The sequence below is a fragment of the Strix uralensis genome, chromosome Z (genome assembly GCF_047716275.1).
Source record: "Strix uralensis isolate ZFMK-TIS-50842 chromosome Z, bStrUra1, whole genome shotgun sequence".
Taxonomy (NCBI): Eukaryota; Metazoa; Chordata; class Aves; order Strigiformes; family Strigidae; genus Strix; species Strix uralensis.
Genome location: NC_134012.1, coordinates 22,981,334 through 23,008,956, shown reverse-complemented (window position 1 = coordinate 23,008,956; position 27,623 = coordinate 22,981,334). Strand labels below are relative to the sequence as shown.

General features: G+C 42.3%; 1 protein-coding gene across 1 annotated transcript in view; it reads right to left on the bottom strand.

The window, feature by feature from the left end:
* UGCG (UDP-glucose ceramide glucosyltransferase) overlaps positions 1-15,541 on the bottom strand; it is a 36,502-nt gene extending 20,961 nt beyond the window's left edge. Inside the window, exon 1 of the mRNA XM_074856133.1 lies at positions 15,228-15,541. Coding sequence (XP_074712234.1) covers positions 15,228-15,325 — 98 coding nt within the window. The 5' untranslated portion in view covers positions 15,326-15,541. The remainder of the gene's footprint in view (positions 1-15,227) is intronic.
* Between the last annotated feature and the right edge of the window lie 12,082 nt (positions 15,542-27,623).

The following is a 27,623-nucleotide window of genomic DNA, read 5'->3' as shown; positions in this document are numbered from 1 at the left end:
AGAATTATTCTTAAAGCAAGAACTAAACATATTGATCTTGTTTTCAAACTTCTTCCTCCCACTAGAGTGAAGCTTTATAACACAGCTGAACCAGTTTAACTACAAGCTACTGCTCAGAGGTACTCCCTCTTTCCTCCTTTCCCTATTATTCTGGGATGTGCTGTGCTTCAGTGGTGGTGATATTTGTCTGATCCCAGTGACCTAGCTGAGATACTTAAACCACCACATAACTATTACCCCATACATAATGTTACCATTTTGCCAGTTTAACTTAGCAAGTATAGTTTGGAAGGATGTGGCAAGATGATCATGGAGCTTCACTATCAGCAAAGATCCCCCAGTGTTCCTTCTCCTCTGTGCTGTCATCAACACCAGCCAAACAAGACATCATGGCAGTATCAATGCCTGTACAATCCTGCTTCAACTCACTCAAAGTTAAATCTGGCTTTTTTCCCCTCCCACTTCAGGTTGTCTTTTGCCAAATTAGAGTTACAGCGCCTTAGAAGAGGCTGCAAGAAGCTCCGGAGCATGTTGAAAAAGTGACTGAATGTGCTGCCAATCATGGGAGAAGAGGAATAGGGTCTTCTTCCTCCTCATGCTTCAGCTGGCTTCCTGAAGAGCTGAGCTGCCCATGGATGAGCGGCATAAGCCCACCCACCGTGGAGCTGGAGGAGCAACAATATCAGCACAAAGGAAGCATCAGGGGCACACCTTCCTCTAGAAACATACACAAGGATTAGAGTCAGGCCCCGAAAAACTCTTCCACAGCCGACTCTGCATTACAGTTTTCCTTTACAGCATTCACTCCCTTATAACTTACTCCCTGCCCTTATTTGCCTGCCAAAACCAACTAGAGTTAATTACTAGTAGAAAACACTGCCAGCATTCTCAAGTGACTCTTGAAGTAATACTTAAGGCGTGCCACCCTTCTACTTCTCTTGGCTGAAAGGAAGAGATCACACCATAGTAATGTGCTGGTGCCAGTTCAGGACACCTTTGCTTGGCTGCTGGCCTGGGTCACCCCATCCCACCAGCCAACCAAAGTGTTCTCAGGTAGGCAGTCTTCCCCATCCTCCACTCTTGCCACTCACTCACATCCGATTCAATGGCCATATGGACACACAGCAAGTCAATCCACCCATCCACCAACCTAACAGTTACACAAGTGTCAGATCCAACAACAGCGAGCAGCAGAAATGCACAGCTGGGCACAAGAAGAAAGGACTTAAGAGTAAACACTAATGCCACTTTGAGTATGACAGCAATTGTAATTAAAAATAGTTAACATGTCATTTGGCCTTGATAAAATGCTCAGAGATAGAGGGAAGCAGACAAGCCTGAAAGAAGGAAACAGTAAGATTCAGGTACCCACTCTGAGGTACAGACTTCTTGTGGCTGTCTGGCAGCAAAGAAACAGTCATAGGTTTGTGCATGTCTGCTCTAAGAAAACTGAAAACAAAAAAGTAATCCTGTTTGCCTACTAGAAGTCTGTTGAAAAGCATGCTGCAATTGGTTAGTGCTTCATCACATGCCAGCTGAGGGTAGAAGGCAGGCCAAACGTTTCATTCACTTTGAATGAGTATTTCATCCTGTACTATACATACCGCACAGACAAAAAAAGGACCTCAGAATGTAACACACTGAAATTGTTACATCTTAATTGATAAAACAACCAAGTAAGGGTTGTGAAAGAATGCCAGGAATTTATAAAAGAACTGGTAAAGCTGACAGAGCAACCCTGAAGAAGCAACACGGATTAAAACAAGGAAATACCAAGATAAGAAAGCTGCTGATAACAACAAGGAGAGAACTCCTTGAATTATGAATGAGCTTTCCTTGTTAACATAGTAAAATCCTTTGTTAGAGGAAAAAGCCCTCCACCAAGAAAAGCCCCTTCCTCACTGAACATGCACAGTTAAGAGCCTACTGTGACTTTAAATGGAACACGAGACCTTGTAAGGACTAATGAGAACAAGGGTGGCCAAACTTATCAGTAAAAAGTACTGATAACTGTCACTCAGAATGTATAAATGCTTACCTTGTGTTAACCAAGGTGCGCCAGCTTTGTAGAATTACCACCTAGCACCCATCCCCGCACAGATATGGGTTAAACAAATCTCACCTCTGCGTTTTTCAGCTCGTTACACACTGGGTAAAAGAACCTAGATTTCTAAGACAACAAAATCACAATGGGTAGTGATTTAAAAAAACAACCTTAAAACAAGCTCCAAAATAGCAAGAGTCAAAGCTTTTCCACCAAAAAAAAAAGGTCAAATTAAACGTCTTGAGATGGAATTGAGTGAGAGAGAACCTAGGTTGTGATCACTTATTTTTCAAAATAAGTATTCTCAAAAAACAGACATCAATTTGCTTTTCCAGTTCTGTGAAGTAGTATTAAAGACAATCATATAATGCAGAATAGTAGAAATTCTATCTAGTACTATTTGACATTTTGAATTTGAAATCTTCATACACAGCTGAAATTCTTTAAGAAGCATCTTCTAAATGGTATCAGAAAAGTCATGTTCAGTACATGAAATCCATAACTTGATACAGCTTGGTGGGGGGGAAGTTTCAACTTTTGGAGTTTTGAAGAGGAAAAAAACCCTTATTTTTCAGGAAGAAGAAAGTGCAAACACTACAGACCTCAACTTAAAACCAGCAAACACTTCCTTTTCAATCTAGAAATTTGTCTCCTACACCCCTGCCCTGCCCCCACACCTGCACAATAAAAGAAACAAAGAGGCTCCTGTACAATAGGTTGTAGTTAAACCTGAAGCAGTGGTAACCCTTTTACTGTCTGAATCCTAGATAGTTCATAATTCAGCAAGCTGAAATGAAACGTGCTTAACAAAAACAGCAAGTAGCTCACAACACAGCCATTACCGGATCATACTAAACATTAAAATGAACACACCGTTTTTCTTTGTAGTCTATCTGCAGGCTGCCATCAAAATAGCAATTCATTCCCTGTTTCTGCTTTCCCACACCCTCAGCCTACTGGCAGCTGTAAAGCAGTCAGCGCCACAAGATAAATTGGATCAGCCTGCTGATCAAACAGAAGTATCCCACAGAAAGAGCTAGCTTGCTGATCTGAGTCACCACATAGCCACATGCTCACTAAAGGCAGATTAGAATAGCAGAAATGTTTAGAAAGGTGCAGGGGTAGGAGTAGATTTGGATTATCCCTTTGAGCATCAAACCAAGAGCCACTGAGGCATAGAAGTAGAAATGCTTTTTGATATAGACTCCTTGCAACAAACATTATGCAACTTCAGAAAACTGCATCCAGCATGATTTGCATTTTATTTATGAAAGCATATCCAAAGCATGGCAGTAACTCTGGGCTAGATAAACCAACTGCAGCAGAGAGCTTTTAGTACAGGATCAACCCCTCAAAGCATGGGATCTTTTAAAACACAAAGCTTTAGAACATTCGTACTGTGAGACTTAAATTTGTTTTTCTGATTTATTTTGCAAAGCTATAGAATCAAAACAGCTCGGCCTTATTAATTTCATAAGGCAAAAGTTTAAATCATTTGCTAAACATTAGATAACATGCTTCCTACAGACCCCAGCTCCCTCCTTACTGCTGCCTTTGTGCCAAAGATCCCTGCCACCCATCAACATTTTCTAGCTTCGTCTCCCTAAGAGCTTCCAAAACAGTTAACTGCCAGTAACAGAATCATGTTAATGACTAAACAGAAACTACATTAACAAATCATAAAGAAGATACCATGACAATATTTTTTTCTTACTTCTCAGTGGATGACAGGTCATTTCTTAGTTAATTAACTCAGCTGCAACTGTTTCCAGACTACAAAACAGCACAGCACTGAAGCAGAAACCTTACTCAAACACCAATTCACAGAAGTTTGAACAAACAGCTCCAGGCCCTATTACCCCCAGTTGGGGTAATAAAAAAAGCTGTAAACCTTGTCTGGACTACACAACTGTCAGCAAGACAGTGTCACTGCACTCACACTGCTAATGCCTTGGAGAACTTGAGTAAGTCTCCTATAAGGAACATCAGAAACAGAAGAAAGCAATTATGAAAAGCCTACAAAATAAAATCTTAAATTTAAGCAACACTTCTACACTCAACACCAGATCTGACAGCATTTCAGAAGGGCTATTTTTTTTTAATGTTTCCAACAGATACAAACCAGAAAAACCAACTCAGTAAATTTCTTAAAAAACCCACCCAAACAACAAACACTTGGTTCATAGACCTTCAAAAAAACCATTTACCTCCCTCACCATTACACAATCTACATAAAATAATCTGTTTGAAAATGCTGTTATGAAACACATGTATCATCTCTCAAAAATGCTTAAAAGGAAGTGTGGAATATCTTAATTTTGAAACATCTCATTAGTATTTCAAAAGGTTAGCAGGTACAACCCTTGACACTATTTCAACCACCCAGTGTACCACCTCATACTGTGCAGTCAAGTTAGAAGGCGGGGGAAAAGCAAAAAAACCCCAAAGATCTGCATTCCTGCAGTCTGAAAATCCCATCTACTCCCTACTCCCCCCTAGCCCATCACAGAGAGCTAAGGATGAAGGCATGAAGAATTTGGCATTCTAGTTGTTACTCTTATTATTAACATTCAACAGTTCAAAACACATGTTCTCATGAAGGAGATGAGTGAAAGTTTTCTACCTCTATTGAACACAGAATCTTCCTTTAGTAAAGCTTGCAAAAAACCCACAGGTTGATTTAAGCTAAAAGAATTATTTCAGCAGAAAGTGCTTAGGATAGCAATAACAGCTCAGTATATTGATCAAAATCTGATTTTCAGCAGCTTGATCATGCCAGGTCTAACAAGGTGTGCATATGACTAGAGAAATCTGCTTCATAATGAGTTGTAGCACACAACTTATTATCAAACCAAAGCAGCAGTCACCCAGGAAGTCATTACGATACAGGCATATTGAACCAAGACCTCAAGACAAGCACTTGATAAAAGTAGGACACTTGCAAACAATGTAAAAATGAATGTTTAACTTCATTTACAGATTCCTCCTCATGGACTGTATTGCTGACAAAGGTGAGATGAGCCCTACCGAGGGGAGCAGGGGAGGGGGGGAAACATGAAACAGTCTTGGGTTTACAAAGAGTATTTCTGAAGAACAGGACAATATTTCAAGTGGTCTAAAACAGACCAAACAACTACCAACACAAACAGGTAAAAAAGATACATTATTCGTTATCCTGCTGTTTTAATGAAAAAAAAGATTGGTCCACTAGAAGCATCTACCAAGTGTTCAAAAATTGCTTTAAGAAATACAACAATTCCAAAGCAGAAAGTTACAAGTAGCACTGACAAGACAATCCTAATCTTTCACTTAGTACAATGCTCCACTTCGGCTTTCTAGCCTTGTCTACACTTGTAAACATGCTTTTTACCTTACTCATCCAAACAACAGCGTAAGACTTCCTTTATGTATGTATGCTATAACTTCAACAATTTGACTCAAGGTATGAATTCACTCAGGCCAATTGTGAGAGGGTATAGTCTAGCCTAGGTCCTCATCAACTGTTATTAAAAACAACATATTTAGGAAAATGCAAAATTATTCACCTTGCAATTAGCAAAATGAAAAGCTTTTTTGATCTATAGCAAAACATTTCTCACAATAAAGTAATTAATCATTTTTTAAACCACAGTTTTCAGTAAAATGCAAAACCAATATTAAGTGTGTCAAAACCACAGAACCTCATTTCAGTTAAAATAAAATGTAAAAATCCCAGTGAACTCCAACAGCACTATTTGGCATTATGAAATTCCCAGGGATCGATGGACACAAATAATGAAGGGTGCTCTAGTAAACCAGTAAAACTAGTTACATACTTAAGATGCCACAGAGCAGTTCTGACAGAAATTTCACAAAATAATTTTTAAAGTCACTTATCTACCACTCTACTCGCTCACCTTAATCAAAAGTTATGCCTTTATGGAAACATGGTTCATATAAAGCCTCAGCTTCTTTAAAACTTCTTTGAAATCTTCATATCCTGACAAGAAGATTATATTCTTCCTCATTCCAGTGTTCTGCTTCTTCCACTCCAGCTGACATACAAGGCTAAATACTTTTTTACCCTCCAAGAGCTCCACGTGCTCCACTAACCCAACCTATTTCATTTCCATCTTCAATACTCTAAATCTTAGTTTTCTATCTTCCCATTCCATGCAAACCACTCAAACAGATGTGGTTTGTTTTTAAAGCCCACTTGCCGTATTTGTTGCACCATCTTCCCTCCTCTCAACATCAGCATACCATACAGTCTGTCACAATTTCTCTCCTTTAAATCTACAATAAACAGTCTTTAATCTAGGCTTTGGTTCCTTTCATTCTGCTAAATCATTCATTTTCAGAGCTGCTACTACCAAACTGTCACTCCAAATTTTATAGTCTGTGTCTTATCCTCCTGACTCACACTATTAAAAAAATTGACCTTCCCTAACTCCTCCAACATTATGGGTTTTCTGCCACATTGTTATCACTCTCCAATTTCTGGTTCTGCATTGTTTTGCTTTCCCTAATTATTAATCTTGTAATATAAAAACTCAACCACAATCTTAGTATAAGTAACTCAGATTAATTCCTGCTTTCTCCAGATCTATCTTCCCCTATGGATTACCTAAATTTAAGTCTTGTGACTACACAGTGTCAGGTAAACTTCAAATTGTTTAAAATAAGCAATATACACAACTTACATCCTCTACACAATCTCCTTCTCAGTCTACCACTCCATAATAGTCCAGGCAAGAGCCTGGGTATCATCTTTCACAAAATCACAGAACAGAGGTTGGAAGGCACCTTTGAAGATCAGCTACTCCAAGCTGCTGGTTCAAAGTGGAGGTAACTAGAATAGGTTGTTCAGAAGCATCCAGTCAGCCTTTCCTGTCTCCAAGGATAGAGCCTCCACCACCTCTCTGGAAAGCCTGTTCCAGTATTTGACCATGGAAGTCTTCTTTTGTTTAAAATTAGTGTCTTTCATTTGAATTTGTGCTTATTGCCTCTCATTCTGTCACTGGGCACCACTGAGAAGCATCTTGCCCTGTCTTCTTCACACCCCTCCAAAAATCAGGTATTTACACACACTGATGGGATCCCCCCAAGCCTTCTCCAGGCTGAACAGTACCAGCTCTCAGCCCCTTTTTTTATGTCAGATGCTGAAGTCTCACTGTCATCTCTGTAGTCCTAAACCAGACTTGCTCCAGTACATCCATGTCTTATTACCAGGGAGCCCAAAACTGTGCACTGCACTCCAGACATAGCCTTACTGCTGCTGTGTAGAGGGAAGGATCACTTCCCTCAACCTGCCAGCAACACATCCCAGAATACTGTTGGGTTTCTTTGCCGCCACAGGTACATTGCTGTTCATACTCAAATTGGCACCTATCAGCACTCACAGGTTCTCTTCTGCCAAGCTGCCTTCTAGCCAGTCAGCCCCCAGCCTGTGCTGATGCCTGGAGTTATTCCTGCCAGGTGCAGGACTTGGCATTTTCCTTTGTTGAGCTTCATGAGGTTCCTGTCAGATCATTTTTCCAGCCTGTCCAGGTCCCTCTGAATGGCAGCACACCCATCTGGTATATCAGCCAGTCCTGCTAGTTCAAACTTGATGGTATGTCCCATTCCCCAGGTCATTAATGAAGATGTCGAACACTACTGGCCCCAGTGCTGACCCCTGATGATTTTGTGCATCTCAAACTTGCATCCCTTCAGTGGTTTCCATCTTCTATCACAAGCTATCATTACCCTAACCATGCACTGTGCATGAAGCAAACTGCTGACATTTGCTCCAGCTTTGAGCAGGGGGTTGAAACTGAACCTTTAACAGGCACTTCCATTCTGAAGCACTCCTATTTGCTTCACAGTGATGAAAAACTGACTCTCACCTCTGCCTCTAAGTTGTTAGAGAAAGTCTCAGCCACTTGTGTGTTCCCATACCCTGTAATTTTCCTGTGTTCCTCCCCATATCTTTGCATTGTTATCCTTCAGATTTGCCTCTTCTACAATGCTGTCATTCACTCGCTGGGTAAAATCAACCCATCAAGTTATATGGATGTAACACTCACAGCAAGTACCTTAAGGTTTCTGCATAAAGCGGGGTCCATCCTCAATGCACGGATTATTGGGAGACAGGGTTACTGAAAGAGCAGGAAGATGAAAAAGTTGCCCAAGATCAAACAAAAGCCTCAGATAACTTCTCAACTCTTACGCATCTCCAATGTTCCAGTTTACGGTCAAACATTCAAGTCCATTTTTGCTTGCTTTTAACCCTCTAAATTTTTGCAGAAAGAGGCTGCTAATACAGATCATGAGCTTGCTCCATTCCCTGTTCCACATATACAAAATCACAGACAACAATCTAAGTTAAAGTTACCAACATTTTACATCAAGCTTGTCAGCTATGTATCTGGAAAAACTATTTACCCTGAGGTAGACAGCCTGCATGTAACATTTCATCATAAGTGGTTCAAGTTCAATAAGGATTCAACTAAGGAATGAAGACAAACCCAAGAACAGACACAGCATTCTGCATGTGCTAGACACCTTCTAGCTACTTCCTGGAGCTCCAGTACAATCACACTTCTCTGTTTTCTGTTTCCGTTTGATTATCAACAAGAGGGAAGGATAACTCTAATCTCAGAAACGAGTATTTGCACTATCTCCATCAAAGTCTATCAAAATGTTAGTTGACTTATGCCTGGTTAACAGTTGATAGTAACAGGCAAGTTCTCTAAAGATTGCCTTTTAAATCAGATCTACACTACATCCCCGCCTGGCTCCTATCTGCCACAAGACTGCCTCTGAAGCACTTCCACAAACCAAAGAAAATGCAATCCTATGATGCCAAAGTGACTAACTACTACTTCTCTGTAAGACAGCTCAGAGGAACAGACAGGCCCACCAACAAGCAAAAAGGTCAAAAGGAGATGACAGAAGACAAGCAGAGAGGTCAGAGAACAGAGCAGGGTAAGCCTGGACACAAATCATGGACTGACAACAAGGGAGGGAACAAAGAGAAAAACAGGGTGACAAGACAATCAAATAGAGCCAAGAGAAATAGAATTGTTATTTTCTTAAGAACGAAAGGTCACAATTACTATACAGTAATATATTATTAAACAAAATATCAAAATGACTTCACAACAAAAGAACAGAAGTTAAACATCAGCTGTGTGGGCTTTTTTTGTTTAGGTTTGGAAGCCATGTTTAGAAAGCTCTTCAACATTGCACATGTACTTTAGGAAATTTGAGTTTTATGCATCTGTGCAAACTGAATTTCCTCCTTGTGTACATATGCATTACACTAAGGCTATTAATTACTTTTAGTTACATTCAGGTTTTTTATTACATCTATACGTTTCTGAAAGTCTTGGGTTTCACTCAGCAGACAAAGCACAATGGACCCAGTTACATCCAAATGCCACATGAATGCAGAATTCATTTCTTCATTGACTGCTATAACTTATAGACAATTAAATTATTTTAAAAAGCAAAAACCAGCAATATGTTTATCAATTAAATGACATGCACTACTCTTCCAATTATACCTGGGAACCAAGACAATGACCAATCTCAGTATCCAGACTGGATGCCTTAAAGTGACTTACATTAAGTGCTATAATTAGAACTGCCACTGACAACTGTTAAAAGAACAATGGAGACTCAAAACCAGAACGTAACTCCATGTTTTGTGGACCAGGCAAATAAAGCAGCAAGATATAAACCGTTTCAGAGATTTACCAAACATTTTCTAAGAACTCTGCAGCAGAGGCAATGCTGAATGCAAGTCACCAAAGATTGAATTTGACTTAAAAGCCATTCGATTGCCTCTCCTCAGTCCCAGAATAACTTTACAATACATACTTATACTTGGTGTTCAAATTGAAATCATCATCAACAAGTGAGAGAGTTATTCAGAGTAAAAATGTAAAACCTTTCATTGACTTTTTTTTTAGACTAAAGTCTGAAGACATAGTAGGGAAACTGAGATCAGATTGATTATGCTTAAATAAGGCATTTTCTAAGTTTGGCAGGCTTTCCTTGCCAGCTTTATTTTAGAAAGAAGCACACCATGTTCAGAAAGCTCCTATCATTATTAAACTAGAATAATCTATTTTGAAGTACAGTTAAAACAGCAAATCTACTGCCACAGATCTTGCTAGCCAGGGATTCAGAATTACAAGATATGTTAGAGTGCCATAAACCCCATGAAAACAGCTTTACCTGTGTTTTTATTTTGGGGTGGGGTGGTTGTTACTTTTTCCCTGATGTCCTAAGACTTCTGTTTCACTCTTTGCATGTCCTTAAAATGTAAGTTAGAATCATTAAATAACTATTTTAATATACTGATAAAATTTCAAAGTTTACTCCTTAGTTTCCTGAATAACACTTTAACAAATACAATAAATACTTTTTCCTTATGAGCACATCATACCCACAGTCTTCTAGTTCAGATATAGCTATACATTTCATTTTAATTCTCAAAGTTCATTTTAGTTGTATGTACAACTACACAACTTCAGATGGTTTCAGAGTCAGTACATCAGAATCTCCAACACTGAACTCTTCTTACTGGATCAGTTGGTGGCTCAACTCCAACTGAAGAGCCTATATGCAAGCAAGGAAGGGTCTTAATCAAGGTCCCAACCTGGGTATAAAGGATAGCAACTCAAACAGGTCAAACATCACAGCCTTACTATGAAGAGTAATATATGCAAACTGCACTTCATCTAATTACTAGCTATGAAAACATGCTATTTGGTCCATGTTTATTGCATTTACTTCACTGATTCAGCACACCAAACCAAGACCCATTTCATAATCACATACATTAGACAATTTATAAAAATTGGCCTTTTGACTTAGCAGTGTGGCTATTTGCATCTCACTGGTAGCCCACCCGTTTATTTTAAAGGATGAGGTGGTTTGAACTTGGCCAGTAGCCAATCACCACATGGCCAGTCGTTTACTCCCCCCCTCCTCCCCAGTGAAATAGGGAAGGGACAAAAAAAAAACCACAACAAAAGAAATTCGTAGGTTGAAAAAAATATTTAGTAATGATAACAAAAAAACAGTAACAATAGCAAGTCCAAACGGGTGAAAATACAGCAGTGGCTCACTGACCGGCATGGAGCCTCCCCCCCAGCAGTGATCCCAACCACACCAGAAATCCCACCACCAGCCAGGAAACCAAAACAAAAAATGAGAGAGCACACATCCCCTTATATATTGAGCATGATGTCACACGATATGGAATACTCCAATGACCAATCCAGGCCCACTCCTCCAGCTGTGCTCCCTCTCAGCCCAAGGAAAGTTAACTCTATCCTGCTGAAACCAGGACAAAGGAGTATGAAATCAACTCATCCTACTATACTTATTTATAAATCAAAACCATTCCAAGTGGGTAAGGGTAGTAGGAGAAAGAGGTGGCAAGAACCAGATTTTACAAATGCAGTCTGGAAGATATTCTTCCTCAACTGAAATCTTGTACAATACCTTAGATATCCAAACCCTACATCTTTTAAAGCAATCACAGCACAAACCAACACAGGTGAAATGCTGTCATGACCTTAACCTTTACAACTGCTGACAGCACTTCAAGACAAAAAAAACTTACTTTCTTGAATAATGCCATTTATCTATTTAATTCTTGTATGTTCCAAGTATTTTGTTAAATCAAACATCTAAAACACCAATGGGGAATTAGAAGAGGATGACTGCCTAGGCCACAACATGTTTCAACATTATCTTAGTACTCCAGTGGCACATATCAGCCCTTCCAACTCACCAGTTCAGCATTGCTAGACACAGTGCAGATCAAGGACAAACAGCCCTTACCCCAATAACTTAAAAATGTTAAAACCAACAACACTGACCATAAATAAAAAACAGGAAGACTAATTAGTTTCATCTTCTTCACTTCCTGTAACAGGTACAGTATAAGTAGTCTTCAGTATATGAAAAGTATTACATAATTCTACTCTAATACTACATCCTCCCACCAACATCAAAAGGAGTTTCCATATTAAGTGAAGATCCCTTCATACCTCAGTGGTCTAGGAAAGGGTGCTGCATGTTGTGCCTGCTGTCCAGGGCAAAACAGTATCTATGGAGATGAGATGCACTAGTAAGAGTGTCCAGCCACCAGAGTTTTCAGGTCATGGCATTAATGATACCATCTATCTGGGGTTCCTTCCCCATAAATGCGCTCCAGCAGTTCAAGCAAACACAGTCGATTACCTCCTTCTGCTAATTCTCTTCACAAGGGTATCTTGCTCACAGGACCAGGCCGTTCATCTACACACCACTCCACCAGACAACGCCACAGCCCTTCTCCCTTGCACAGGACAGTGCTTACAAGGGGCACAGGCTCCAAACTCACCAGAGCAGTGCTTTCTCCAGTCATCAGCTATATCCCACCAGCTCCAGTTTCTCAGCACCAACACAGACACTGCAAGGACACCTCCCTGGGATAGATGCAGTTAGGTGTCCAGCATTGCTTTAATTTCACTACCAGCAAAGGGCAGCTGTGTGGTCACACTATGGGGAACAGTGGTCCCATTCCCACAGATCTGCCAAATCACTGTAACTGGGGCAGCTCCTCCGCAACAGCCTGTCAACGCAGCACAGCTTGCAATTCAGTCATTTCAGTGCTACCAGCTGCTCAGCTCCAACCAAGGGCCACCTTTTCACACTGAACCCTAAATTCCCATTACCACCAGCCCACTATTCTGTCAAATACAGTCAGCTCCTGGCTCTGGACCTGCTAGACAGTACCTTGAGAGCCTCACTGGAAACACACTTTTCTCCAGCAGTATCATAGGTTGGGACATGACCATCCCAATTCTTACTCATCCCCTTTGCAGCTGGCAAGTTTTCCATTTGTTAACACATTGTTTGTATTAACTCCCCCATACCCAATACATACACCTGCAACACAAGTTCCTAATAACAAAACACACAACTCCTTCCAAGTTTCACATAACTGCAAACACTCCAGGCCCAGGCCACACCAGGTCCAGCTGTCACATCCATTCCCCACCAATTACTGTCACAGCCAAAACAGTCTCAACTCAGGGAATTCTACTTACTTTAAATTATTGCCAATTTGGGTACTGAGAAAGAAAAAAAAAAAGACAAACTTTTAGGTAAGCACCTTTTGCCCTCCTTCCCCAGGCTCAGCTTCGGCCAGAGACCTTTCCTCCCCCCTTTCTATCTGAATTGTTCTCATTTCCACTCCTTACACCCAGTCCCTCCCAAGCCCTTCAGCAAGGCAACACAGGAGGCAAGGGTCAATGCGTAATGCTTTTTCTGCCACGCCCTCCTTCCTACTTATTTTGCTCCACTGCTGGTTGCTTCTTAACTGTTACTCTGCTCCAGCAGGTGTATCTGCTCTGGAGTGAGTTACCTACAGGCTGCAATCCCTCTGGCAGTCTGTGCCCCAGTATGGGTCTGCCAGGGGCTGCAGCCTCCTCAGGGGTGCACTCCCTCAGGGTATCCCCACACTAACATGGGTTGCCCACAGGTCGCAGTCCCTTTAGGGGTATGCATACTTGCCTGGCATGGTTTAACTGGTGCCCACAGTCCATTTAGGAGTATCCCTGCTCCAGTGTGCACCATTGCCTTTGCGGGTGTAGCTCTTGTGGCATGGACCACCCAACAGTGTCCTCTTCCTCTGGTTATCCTCTGTCCTCTCATGTCTCAGTGCATCTCATTTTTTATCCTCCTGTTTACCCTCTTGCCTGTCTTCCCCCATATCTCCATTTGTATCTCCTGCCCCTCGCAGCTGCCACTCTTTCTTAAAGATTTATGAGCAGCAGCGCCACACACACTCATCTGATAGGTTGAGCTTTTAGCATGTAATGGGCTGTTTTCATCAGCCTCAAAGCTGTCCAGAATCAGCTGTGCCCACAGTAGTCCATGGTCTCTTCTCCCACCAGGTACCCTTGCAGCTCCCCCAGTACTGAAATCCTGCCATTTGTGCCCAAGACAATCCATACAGCTAGTTTTCAAGAAGTTACTTATCTGAGTAAATCAGATCTGAAGGCAACCGAACTACAGTACAGAAAAACTGTCAGACCTTATCAGTGACTTCACATAAAAAAAAGAACAAGGTAAGCATGATCAAGGGCATTAGAAGCAAATCTCTAGCACCCACATATTCAAGAAGAGCTTCGCCTTCAACAAGGGCTAGGGTTTATCGGATACCTATAGTGCATGTGAAACAGCAAGAAAGGAGAACAGATAAGCAAAGCAAACAGAAATTCAGATATTTTCTAATCCCTGTAGTGATGCAACAGTGGCCTTTTATTTAAGAGAGTAAAAACATAGTCTTCTACAGAAAGAGAGGTGCATTCTTAATCCTTTCCCCATGTACCCACAGACAATTCCTGTGCCCAGCTCAAGCAATAACCTGCTTTGTTTGCCAGCCACCAAAATGCAAACACTTCTCACAAACTCTTGAAGCATTTTTCCTTGGAGTTATCAAAAGAGGGTCTATGCACACTACATTTACACTTCTTTTTACCAGTACTACCATTACTTCTGAAGGAAAAAAAAGAAGCGTGCTTACAGCTAAAATTCTGTCTGGTCAGCACAGAGTACTGTGCTACTTCGACTGTTCTGCTGTACGCTCGTTGCACACCCAAAAGCTCACATTTTATAACGGCTGCGCACGTTGGTCTCCCACCACCAGTGGAAAAGCCTTGCTTTACAGGCGTATCGGCAAACAACAAAACCCAAGCCTTCCCTAGCTCCACTAAAGGTGAAGAAGCAAAGATCACGGAGCAAGAGCAGGCGGCAGAAAGCTACGGAGAGGGGGTTTTACACGAGGACCGGTGGCAGAGTAGCAGCTGTGCCCTCACGACAGCCCACTCGACCCCCGGATGGGCGCCGGCCCTCCCGCCGGGGGCTGCGGCGCAGGAGCGATGGTGTCCGCCCGCCGGCCCGCAGGTGCGCCCCGACAGCCCCGCGCCAGGGGAGGGGAGACAGGGGAAGCGGGGGGGCTCTCCCTGTCCGGAGCCCGGCCGGGGAGAGGGGGCGAAGCGGTGCCGCCGGGGAGGCGGTGCGGGGGACGAGGCCCGCGGCCCCGCTCCTCAGCGGCGGGTCGGCTCTCGGCGCGATGGCGGGCGGGTGGGGTGGAAGGGGGTGAGGGAAGGACGCCGGCACCATCCCCCGCCCCGCCACGGCCCGCGCTTACGTGTAGATGATGGACATGAAGTGCATGAGCCAGAGCACGACGAAGAGGATGAGCCCGAAGATGGCCAGTCCCTCCAGGGCCAGGGCCAGCACCGCCATCCCCGGGGCGCGGCAGCCCGAGCAGGAGCCGGCGGCAGAGAGGGAGGGAGGGAAGGTCGCTCGGCGACGGCCGCGGACAGGCTCTCGAGGTGCCGGTGCCGGTGCCGGTGCCGCCGCCGCCTCCTCCTCCTCCTCCCGCTGGTGCACCGGTCCGGCGGCCTCCGCGCCGCCAGCCGCTCGCACACTGACGAGCTACCGGCCCGGCCTGCTGCTGCCGGCGCCGCCCGCCCCCGCCTTTCTGTCAGGCGCAGGCCCCGGAGAGGCGGGGCGGGCAGTCACGGGGCTGGCGGGGGCGGCGGGGCGGGCGATTGAGGCCGTTACCGCGCCTCCCCTGCGCGAGGGGCCGGGCTGGGCCCGGTGTCTGGCCCCGCCGCCAGTTGTGTGACCTTGGGGCCGTTCCCCTCGGGTCGGGGGCACCGGGCGGCGGCAGCGAGGTGCGGGGCTGGGGGCCGAGGTAGCGGCAGGCGGGCGGGCAGGCGAGACCCGGCCCGGCCCGGCCCGGCGGCCGCCGAGAAGGGCTGCGGGAGCGGCGGAGGCGGCAGCTCCTTGTCATTAAACTTTGCTGGTGGCTCTTAAAAGCGCTCCCTACCCAGCAAAGGCCTCGTCGCTGCAGCTGAGGAGGCCACTGGCCGTCCTCCACAGAAGCAGGGCTCGGGGCAGCCGGTTGTTGCCGAGTTGATCTAGCACAGATGGGCTGATAGGGCTGCGTAGCCTATTTTTTTGTTTGTTTATTGCGTTTTGAGTCTTAAAGCTTTCTCGGTGACCTCGAATGCTGCAGGATAGGATTGCTACTTGCAGCATAGGTGTGCACCGGTGGTGTGGATCCTCCCCGGGGGGGACCATCGGCCCGGAGGACTGGGGTGATGCAGCAGTCGCACTGCAGCTACCATCAGCCAGGCCCATGCACTGGTAAAGCAACCTGGTGACTACCACCCTCGGCTAGATTTGGGTTAGTGCCCAGTTAAGGGAAGAGTCTGTTGCTCATTACTAATCATCTAAGCCATCTATTCTTGCCTTTATTTGGTTACAATATTTATAGCAATTTCTGTTACTGTGGTGTTGCCCCCCTTTTTGAGGGGATTTGTATGAAGAAACTTCCCAGCACTTCTGTTCGGCTTTTACAGTTTACACTAGCATTTTGGATCTGGTGTCAGAAACATCAATTTAACTCTTCTGCTGATTGTGTAATAGTGTAAGAGACTGACAGAGTTAATGCCTCAAAGATTGTGGCTGCACAGTGCAGAGAGCTGCAGCTCAGCCTGGCATGAGTTCATGCCGGACCGTGCAAGGTTTTGGGTTGCCCAGCAAAAACAACTCGCAGAGTTTATGTGAGGAAGGGGCTTCGCGACCACACCCCCCTCGTGGCACCTGTGCAGAAGATCAGGAGTTAGATCAGCTGAACAGGTGTTCAAGAGCCATGTAAGTCCTCCTGCAGTGTGACTGTGCATAGGAGTAATTAACGTATGATGGGGGGGGAGTGGGGCTAGAGGCGGGGAGTAACACCCAAAGACCATCCCCCCTCGCCTCACAGGTAAATGAGTCCAGGAGAGCCTGCGCTTTTCCTCGCTTCAGATGTAAATGAGCACAAGAGGATCTGCCCCCTCCTGCCTTGCATGCAAATGATCCACAGTAATTAAGGAACAGTGAGCAGTGTATTGGTATGCAGCCACCACCATCACCAGCAAGACCAGGAACTGGACCAACGATGTCACTGGAACCCTGGGTGGAGATCGAGATCACTACTTTCATTTTTCTATCTTTCTCTCTCTCTCTTTCTTCTATGTTACAGGCAGTTCAGTCCTTTTTAAAGTAACAGGGTTTACTATCTACTATTGATAACTGTTTATAGAGCTTTAACAGGGCTTAATTAGCTTTAAAAGGTTTAATTGGCTTCTGTTAAAATATAGTTTCTGCCATTAATAAATTTTTCCATTGATTGATTGGTGTTATGTCACCTTAATTTAGCCCAAGGGTATCTCAAATATCAGCTATCGGGGTGGGTTGTCCAGAATGGCCCTCTCTGGCACTAATTGGCCTACCTGTTAAGAGGTAAATCCAACTGCCCCTAGCCCCTCTAATCTTTGAGGATCGGCTAGAACACAAGGGGATTGATCTCTTACTAAATTAATTTGTCACCTGGAATGCAACAAATAGGCAAACATGCATTGCATTAACTGTTTTAAATTAAATTCCATTAATCTGGGGTATGCTGCAGAAGATAAAATTACTTGAGCACCTCTGCGTGCATACTGCAGAGCTTGCCAGATGCAGGTTACTTTTAGTCCAGAAGAAGTATAGTCATACTTAAGAGATTATGAGAAGGTACACTTTTTCTTCAGGACTCTTGACAAGTAGCATAAGCTGAACATTGCAGTGTATGCACACTCTCTAATAGATTTTTTGCTTCCACAGTTCTCAATTATTAATGCAGATGAAAGCGTGCTCATAAATTCTGTGGAAGAACTCAGTTTTTTGAAACTCTTTAATCACCATGATGCTTTGAAACTGTAGAAGAATTAGGTTTCAAGGTAGCTCTAGTTGTGTATGAGGTTAGGATGTAGAAATTTAAAGGCAACTTACTGTCAGAAAAGCTAGGCTCTCACATAGTGTTGCAAGAAATTGACTAAATTTAAATTAAAAGCACAATGTAAAGTTAAAAGTGAAAAGCTACTGATAACTCTGGTAAGAACACGTGAGGTATGGGTCCATCCTAGAGCCAACACTGCCTGTTCAGTTTGTTAGTTCCTGCTAACATTAATTCCCACATAAATCATGGTGGCCAGCAACATACCTTTACACTACCTTCAGTGTTTTTGTAGTAAAATTTCCTTTAAATTAAATTTTCAAGTAAAACAAATTACCTTAATTTTCAAATTCCCCTATCACAGACTGTGTGCATATCATTTATAACTGAAAGTGGCAGTCAGTTGTTAATTTTTCTATTCCTGCAATTAGAGTCTAATGATCACATTTGTATTGACTTAAGATCACCTCGATGAGCTTTATATACATTCTTTGGCCATGAGTTGAATTGTCATGCTCGATTTTGGCACTGTAGCAAGACTAGTCTAGCCAGAGAATTATGAGCTGATTATGAATTGTTAGAATATAGCTGATATAAGGCTTACCTGGTTGGACTGCATCTCTCTTCCAAGGCAGAAACAGCCTATGCTGTATCTTGCATTAAAATATGACAGTACAGTGAATTTAGGAAGATTGAGGGCAAATAATCAGTTTATTAAACTTTTTCTAGTTTTGAAGAAGTATTGAGCTGAAGCAATAAAACTTATTCTTTGTCCTAGAAGGCGTTTGCCTGGGAGATTACATTGACAGGCTGTTTATTTTGCAATAGCTAGGGTCAATGGCTCCATGCAAACAAACTTTGCTGAGGCTTCTTCATAAATAAAATGAATAAAGGTTATTTAACCTGCTGCTGACTCCTATAGTTCAGCAAACCACACCAATAAATGAGCAGTCCTCAAACAATATTATGCAAGAAAATGACAAGCTGGCCTAAATAACCTTGGTTTAGCAAAGAACCCATCTTTTTGCCATCCTCTCTGGAACAGCATTCCGTCCTGCTGGCTTTGTTGTATGGGGAGAAAGAACTACTCTTTCATGAGGGATTTAAGGTAGAAACCTGCAGCACCCAGCACTCGAGTCAATGTTGGGTTTCAAATAGGAAACTCCAATATACTTTCAGGAGATTCTGTGGGTGCATTGTAGAGGAAAGTCAGGTCGGGCAAGGCCTTTAACCTGAGTAACCTCTAGTCAAACCCTGACACATGGATTCTTTAAGCAGGTATATCAAGCTTAGTGGGGGAGCAAAGAAAAGAGTAAAGGTTCCCTGGAGCAAGGGGCCATCTGGAGCTGTGACAATTCAGTGGTAGAGGACTTACTCCTGGTCTCCCCTCTGTTAGTGTGAAGTGCAGTGATTCACAGAGAGCAGTGCTCTTCAGATAGTGCAAATCTGCCTCCTCCTCAAAGATGCCTCATCATGCCTTGGAGGCATGATACACCCTGGTGTTTTAACCAAATGCTTTGGACTTATGCTAATGTGTAATGTGTTTAAATAAAAAACAAACAAACAGGAAAAACAACCTCCCATGTGCTATAGAGCTACTGTTCTTGATTCATTCATCATTTCACCAAAATATTGATGAATTTAGTTAATAGTGTTTGAGTGTAGCTTTGTTGCAGACTGAAAAATATTACTTTAATAGAAATCTCCTTCCTAAGGATCCTAAATGGCCTAGATATGAGACTTGTTCCAACAGCAAAAATGATGCAATAGAAACACTGTTGTGTAATTTTGAACTGATAAAAAGGGATATGTATGTTTAGATCATTAGCAAAAGAACATTAATGTGTTAACCTGTAGTGATAATGGTATCAGTTCTGAGAAGACTGTGGAAACCAAAACCACAAAAGTTTCTCCTACTAGTATATCTGTAGAAGCTTTTAACCCCTACACAGACTTTTCAGTTTCTTCCTAAATCATCATTGTTTCTGTCAAAAACCATCATTTACATAAGCTTTGGACACATAAAACTGTGCTTTAGTTCTCCGTCTTCAGATGGAGCAAAACACTTTGTCACCTGAATTCCAGTTAAAAATGTATTTAAAATCTGCTGAAATGCTATTTCACAGCTTGTGTGCCTTTGTTAGTATTTCCAAGTATACATTCCCCAGTTCACTGTATTATTACTGTTTCTGTTCAGAATGATATCACTGAGATTCTAGGCAAATAGAAGGCAAGGACAAAATAGCTTTCTCTTGCTTATGTGCATTTTTCTTTATGAAACTATGGAAATAAGGGGACAGACAGTGTAAGTTTTCCCTGTGCATAATGATTAGATCCATTCATGGATCTGCACTCTGAAACTGCTTTGTAAAATACATTATTATAAAGGGAATATGCATTGGTAGGAATTGTGTGTCTTTGAAACTCTGAAAAGTCTGCCTCCAAGGCCAAGCAGGATGTTGGGTATGTATAAGCAACCTTTTATTAAAATAGCTTTTTTGTTCCTTTTCTTTGAATTAAATCAAATAAATGTGTATATTACTGCTCAGCATGTTTATTGTTATACAAATGTTCTGTCTTCCAGCTTTCTCTTCTTTAAATCTCCTTTGTTTAGGTTGTGAAAAAATGTATGCAGTCATTAGTTGGATTTGATATAGAAATGTATGCAATTGCTCCCTGCCTATTAGTCTCCCTGCCTAAGTGAGTCCAGAATTTTATTCAGGTCTTAGAGCACTTGTAAATATTGAGGAAAAGTCTGTCTAGTAGAAGAGAGAGACAGAGACCCAATTTATCAGACAACTCTGACAGTATCCTCTTTATTCGGTAGTAACAACCTATCTAATCAGCATATGTAAAGTGGCCCATGAGGTTTAACAAATGCAGTTCTAGGCTAACTGTAGCGCAGACTGTTTCTTGTCTGGTAGAGTGTCTCAGCAAATCAAACACCAGAAAATTTAGACACCAGACCTCTTGCAAATGCGCAAGAATGGAACTAGTTGAACCTACAGCTTTCAGTGAAACCTCAAAGTACAAATATGGGAGGAATGAGGCTTCACTACTTTCAATTTTCAGAAATCTTTTTGTAAGAGAATGTGAAAGCCCTTTTTTAAAAAAAATCTCAAACAATATTGTAAGATCCATGCAAATGTTTCAGTTACTTGGTATTTTTCTTGAGAAACTGATCCAGGTTTACACTAACCTATAAACCTTCTCCCAAGTATTGCTGCTGAAAACAGTTGTGCTTATGCAGCCAGCATTAAACTATGGGATACTTGGAGAAGAATTGAATTTAGAAAGCCAAAGTCATTCATTATACAGAGTCACAGAATAGTTGAGTTTGGAAGAGACCACTGGAGACCACCTATTCCAACTTACTGCTCAAGCAGGGTCAGCTAGAGCAGTTTACCCAGTTTGGCGTCTGTCCTCTCCTCAACCAGGTATTTGTGCGCATTGGTAACATTCCTCTGAGCCTTCTCTTCTCCAGGCTGAACAATCCCAGCTCTCTCAGCCCCTCCGCATATGTCAGATGCTCCAGTCCCTCTGTCATCTTTGTGGCCCTCAGCTGGACTCACTCCACTATGTCCATGCCTCTCCTGTAGTGGCAGTGCACATACTAAAGCAAACCAGGATGCTGTTGGCCTTCTTTCTCAAAGGGGCACATTGCTGCTTATGGTCAACCCTGTGTCCACCAGCACCCCTGTGTCCTTCTCTGCAAAGCTGCCTTCCAGACAGTTGGCACTCAGTGTGTATTGGTGCCTGGAGTCGTTCCTCCCAGATGCAGGACTTGGCCTTTCTCTTTCTTGAATTTCATGTTGTTCCTGTCAGCCCATTTCTCCAGCCTGTCAAAGTCCCTCTGAATGTCTCTCCACCCATGTATGTCATCACTCACTCCTCACAGTTTTGTATCATTTGCAAATTTTCTGAGAGTGCACCCTGTCATTAATGAAGATGTCAAACAGCATCGACCCCACTATTGACCCCTGATGCACTCCAATAACGACTGGCCCCCAGCTGGACTTCTTACCACTGATCACAAGGCTTGGAGTCTTGTGTGGAGACCTGTCTACCTCATCATAGCCTTATCTAGTTCATTTTTTGTCAGTTTGCCTATAAGGATATTATGGCAGTCAGTTGAAAGCCTTGCTGAAGTTCAGATTCACAATGTCCAGATATCACCCCTCATTCACCAACCAGTCCTCTGGTCATAGAAGGCTGTCAGGCTGGTTAAGCATGATTCTACCTGTATAAATCCATGCTGACTACTCCCATTGTTTCCAGGATTAGTTGATGCATCACCTTTCCAGAGACTGAGGTGAGTCTAATCAGCCTGTAGTTCTCAGTTCTAACTTCTTGCTCTGCTGGAAAATAGGAGGGACATTTGTTTTCTCCTAGTCCTCAGGAACCTTCCCTGTTCTGCCTGACATTTCAAAGACATACAAAAGACATGATGTCAGCCAGCTCCCTTAGCACTTGTGTGCATCCCATCAGATCCAGTGGTCTCATGTGTGTCCAGTTCAGTTCAGTGTTTCCTAACGTGATCCTCCTCCACTGAAGGTAGGCACTGAGTAGTTCAGTCTTCTCCATGTCCTTTGTAACCAGGTACTCTCCCTCTTCAGCAGTAGTCCCACATTTTTCTATCATCTTCCTGTTTCTACAGGGTACTTGCAGAAGGTTTCGCAGTGTCCTTCACATTCCTCCTCAGATTCAACTCCAGGAGGATGTTGGCTTTCCCTACATGCTGAGAGAGTGTGTCTGTATTTCTCCTGGTTTCCTGTCCAGTTCCCATCTCTTGTAAGATTCCTTTCTATGTTTGATTTTCGTCAGGAGCCCTTGCTCATTCATGCAGGCCTTTTAAACCTTTTTTCCTTCATATGCTGTGAATATCTACCCTTTCTTTACTGCTTTTCCCTGACTCTCCTTTGAAGTTCTTAGTTTTCTCTCCAGAGGCCCAGTAGAGCTCAATCTTCCTTGAATTTTAATGGCTCTTTCTCCTGCCTTGCCCAGTCTTCTTGTTCTCTTGTTTTCTGAGTCTCTTTTTATTCAAACTTACTCCATCCCTCCTTGCTCCCTAGACTATGTTCTGACATTTCACAGGGGTTTGTTTTCCAAGACCCAGTCACAAACATGTTTGCTCTAGGTTGTCCTCTGTTAAGTACTTCAGAGTTTCTTCTTTTAATTTCCAATTATCAATGAGCAAGAACAATGTGGATTTGTCATAAGTAAGTGTTAACAGTTCCTTTTTTCCATTGTGATCCGCTCTTTTTTTATTCCTTTGCCTTCCCTTGCCTCTATTCATTTTTATTGGGAGATATGCAGGACAAGGATAATCTCTTAAGGTGAAAAGACATTATTTTCCAATATACAGACTGTCACAAAATTGTTGTATCTACACACCAGTGTTTTCTTTTGCTTTTTAAAAAAATTAATGACTTGTAAATAAATTACATGCTCATTCCGGGGAATATCATGCTATCCTCACCTCTCAGAAGACAAAACCATCTGGCCATGGTATTTCAGTTATTGCTGAGCCACAGTCTAAGGATGATGGCCAAGTCTCTCCCTGTGTGGTGATCAAAGAAAAAGGGATGGTGATCAGGGCTGAGAACATCTCGTTGAAACAGCTCAGTACCTGTGATACTTTTCAAATCTGAAGTTTTTCCCATGGAATTTATGTGAATCCTTCATGAACAATGATATCTGAGGTACAAAAGAAATCTATATATATATATTTGTAGGCTTGGGGGGTTTTTTAAGCTCTAAATCCTCTCACTTTTGGGGGCTAGCTTTATTTAAAAGCTAATCTCTATGTTCCAGTGTTTCAAAAGTCACCCCCCTGAGGAATATTAAGCAAACAGCTTCCTTTTAAGAGCTAAATCTGTTTGCAGGTATGTCCATGGAATTTTACATGCAGAGCAGAATATATGTCAAAATAGAATTGGTTTTTTATGACCAAAAAACACATTAGAGAAATACTGAATATGAACATAGAGAGGGAGAGAGAAGATAATCAGGTCTTACAATATTTTGCTCTATTTAGATAATGTTTTAAATTTATGTTTTTCATTAACAGTTCTGAAAATAAACTTTGATTTTTTTTCACACATATCTTCAAAAACTTTCTATTGTTCATTGTCCAGTCACATACACACTATGTACAGAGTTTTCACTCTGACTATAATTTTTTTTTTTTTTTTTTATTCATGGTGCTCAGTTGGCTGACATCACCTCATAACAGTTAATGTCCTGCATGGACAATTCAGCTTTATAAAGATAAGGAGAAGAATTAGTGATAGAACAAGAGGGAATGGCTTTAAACTGCAACAGGGGAACTTCAGACTGGACATTAGGAAAAAAATTTTCACTAAAAGAGTGGTCAGAGAGTGGAATAGGCTGCCCAGGGAGGTGGTGGAGTCACCATCCCTGGATGTGTTTAAGGGTCGTTTAGATGAGATGCTGGGGGATATGGTGTAGGGGAGAACTTTGTAGAGTAGGGCTGATGGTTGGACTCGATCCCAAGGGTCTTTTCCAACCTGAATGATTCTGTGATTCTGTGAATCAAACAAAATTGCAAACTGATTAGATAGATAGGTAAAACTTTCATGACTTTTGGAAGAGCAAGCACTTGTTCAGTGGGAGGGTTTCTGAGAGTTTCCATCAATACAAACATTCTTGCAAATAAAAATCTCCCATAAATAAATGCTGAGTGCAAGTTAAAAAGCACACTACCAATAGAAACATATAGTCAAGTTTCTTTTCTCAAATGTTGGACCTGAGCACACACTCCCGGTTCTTAGCATCTAGCAATCCTTTTTGCTGTGGAATTGTTGGATTCTTATTAACCTAGGCAAGGGCAGTCAAGAGCACAATTTCAAAGTCTTAGTGGATTCAATAAAGGGAAAGTTGTTCAGGGAATTAGGAACAAAAGGCATCCAGAAAGGGCTAGAACTGGGGGAAAGAATTTGGTCTGGGAGCAACAGAACAGAAATTGGGGTCAGAGGGCCCCCTGAGCTAGAAGACTGAAAATATGAATGCTTTTTTAAGCTGAGAGCAAGAGCAAGGGTGAAATCAAGGGAAAACATGATAGGGAGAACAGAGTCCATCCACAGAAGTGATCTAAACAGTGATGTCTCATGACTGAATATGACACTAGATTTAAATAATATTTTATGCTTCCATCAACAAAAGTTTGATGATTCTATCAACAAATATTTGATGCTCCAAGAATACGAATAGACACAAATAATATAGCTAGATGTATCTATAGATACCGGCACAGAAGTTAGTCCTTAAGAAAGCAACTGGTGCACTCCCGGGCCCCAACACTGGACACCTACGTTACAAAAATAGTGGCTAGGGTGGGACCTAGTTCCTAAGTTCAGTGGAAGCGGATCCAGCAGCAGTGGGAAAGCCCCTCAGTCCTTTTAACTACTACAGCCATGAGAGCCTGGAAGCAAAACCGCCTTAGCTGGGTAGGTGAGCAAAATCATAAAGATGTTTTGGTCCTTACTTATTAAAGCACCCCAGTATTAGGGGAGTGGACAAAATACATGCTTTAGAAAGATATCTGGCTTAGAAATGAGGTTCAGCCCCGCCTTGAAGCAGAGTGCCTGGCAGTTTCTGAAGTCCACAATTAACACATGGATTACAAAAACTCTTGTGATTGGATATAGTCATCAAGACATTTCACAGGGTTTCCTACTCATGTCTCAAGGGCTAGAATTACAGCATACTCCACTAGCTTTATCAAAGGCATCCTTAAGGAATGTCTGTTTCTCAAGTGCCTGTGAAGATATGAGCTGTATTTGTGCCTTTCCCAACCGCTGCACAGTTGCCAAGCATTGAGGAGTCACTCTCCGGGCCCGTATGGAGTGCTGAGATCTCCCTCCTGATATCTGCAAGTGTTTGCATGCAATCTTCCAGAATTGGAGTGGAGGTTGCAGATTGAAGATGGAAAGGAAGGTTATGCATGTGTAGCCAGAACTCCCTGGGACATCAGTTCTACCCGTATCCTTGGTTCTCATCACAGAGTCACTGATTCAGAGCAGTGATTGAAAGGGACAGCTTGACTTGTCCCATCTCTACCTGGGTGCAGCTGAAAGAAGCTGCGGACAGTGTAGTCTGAGGCTAAAATTGTTAGAGGAAAACTCATCTGGCTTTTTCAGACTGCTTTTTAAAAAATTATTTCAGTGGCTATTACTTAAGTATTTTAGAAACAGTTGTTTCTAAATAGTTGTTAACACAACATTTCAACCAATCAAACAGGAATGATTATAGAGTTGCTCACTTTGCTTTTACTGCTTCTTCTCCATATTGCCACTTTCTGACATCCCTGTTTCCTTATTTTGTGAAACCAAGCTCAAAAATAGAGCTCTACTCACAGGAACATGATAAAAACTGCTGTGCAAATAGTATTTCACCAAAACCCTGGCCAAGCTTTCCCAACTCTTTTCTCAGGAGCTCCTCTTATTAACCATGTCAAATACTTTACACATCCAACACTGCAAAAGTAGTACCTGCATTTCTATACCTGCTGCTTAAAGTAGTTGCAAGTAACAAGCCCCTGTACCTAGGAAGCTCTGCTGTCCCAGAATGTGTTTATAGCATATTCCAGATCTGCTGTTTCAGAGAAATGGTTTTTTCCAGAAGAATACAACCACTCTTTTGTTGTGAGCTTGCAGTTGCACAGCCATTTTCACAATTATCTGCTGAACAGAGCAATGCTAATAGGTCGTTATGACCTCGGTAGCCACTCCTGCACAGCTGGGAGGTGCACAGAGCGTGATGAACAGAGACTAGCTGAAACAGTGGGGAGTCCTTCACGCAGAGAGTTTCAGATTGGTGCCTCAGATGTTCCCATCACGCTCACCCAGATCACAGGGATCATCTATTCTGAGCTATGCCCATTTTCCACAGTAGTTACAGGCTCTGGCTTTGCACAGGGACAAGCATCCAGTTAGAAGCAATGACAACGGGTAACTAACATGGTGTCCTGACATGTCTGAGCTGCCAAGTTTCCTGTGATGTCTTTGTGGTCCTTTGTGTTTCTGCTGTGGTTATTTAATTACCACTCTCACAGTGAAGCAGCTGTTAAGTGGCTCAGAAGACTAATATACATTGAGTCTAGACAGGCACAGTTTGAAACCAGAGTTTTCAGTTTCTCTAGATAACCGATGCTATCTGAGTTTCTGTTTCTAAAAATATTCAACATTTCCATAGCATTTTCAAGTTTTTTGCAAATGAAAGTTCATCCTTAGTTGTGTCGTTACATCCTGCTTGATATGAGTTACTTAAGAAAGTAGGGAAACTGGTGGGGAAATTATCAAGTTTCAGTTACTATTTACGCTCATTACAAAAGTCCCACAGTTAAATGCTCTTCTAAATTTATTTGCAGTGGACTATGCTTATAATTAAGCACACAGCAGGTGAGAGAGAAGGCTGAGCTTTGATACGTTAGAAAGGAGAAAAGTGAGAAAAGTCTGAGAACTCCTGCTTTTTAAATAGTAATTTTATAAAATTATACGTACATTATCCTTTCCCTAAGTAGAATATTTTTTTGTTTCTTTACTGTAAATACTAAGTTCTTAGGTGTTCTGTGAACTGAGTGAATACGGGGGACTACTAATTAGAAGAGATGTAGGATTACTAGAGCTCTTAACATCATGGTCTTTTCATGTAGTGAGTTCTGCTTTTACTCATGAGGTTTTTTATCAGTTCAGTTCTTGATGTTGACCCAGAGAGTGACACTTATATAAGGATGTACAAACAGAAAAGAAT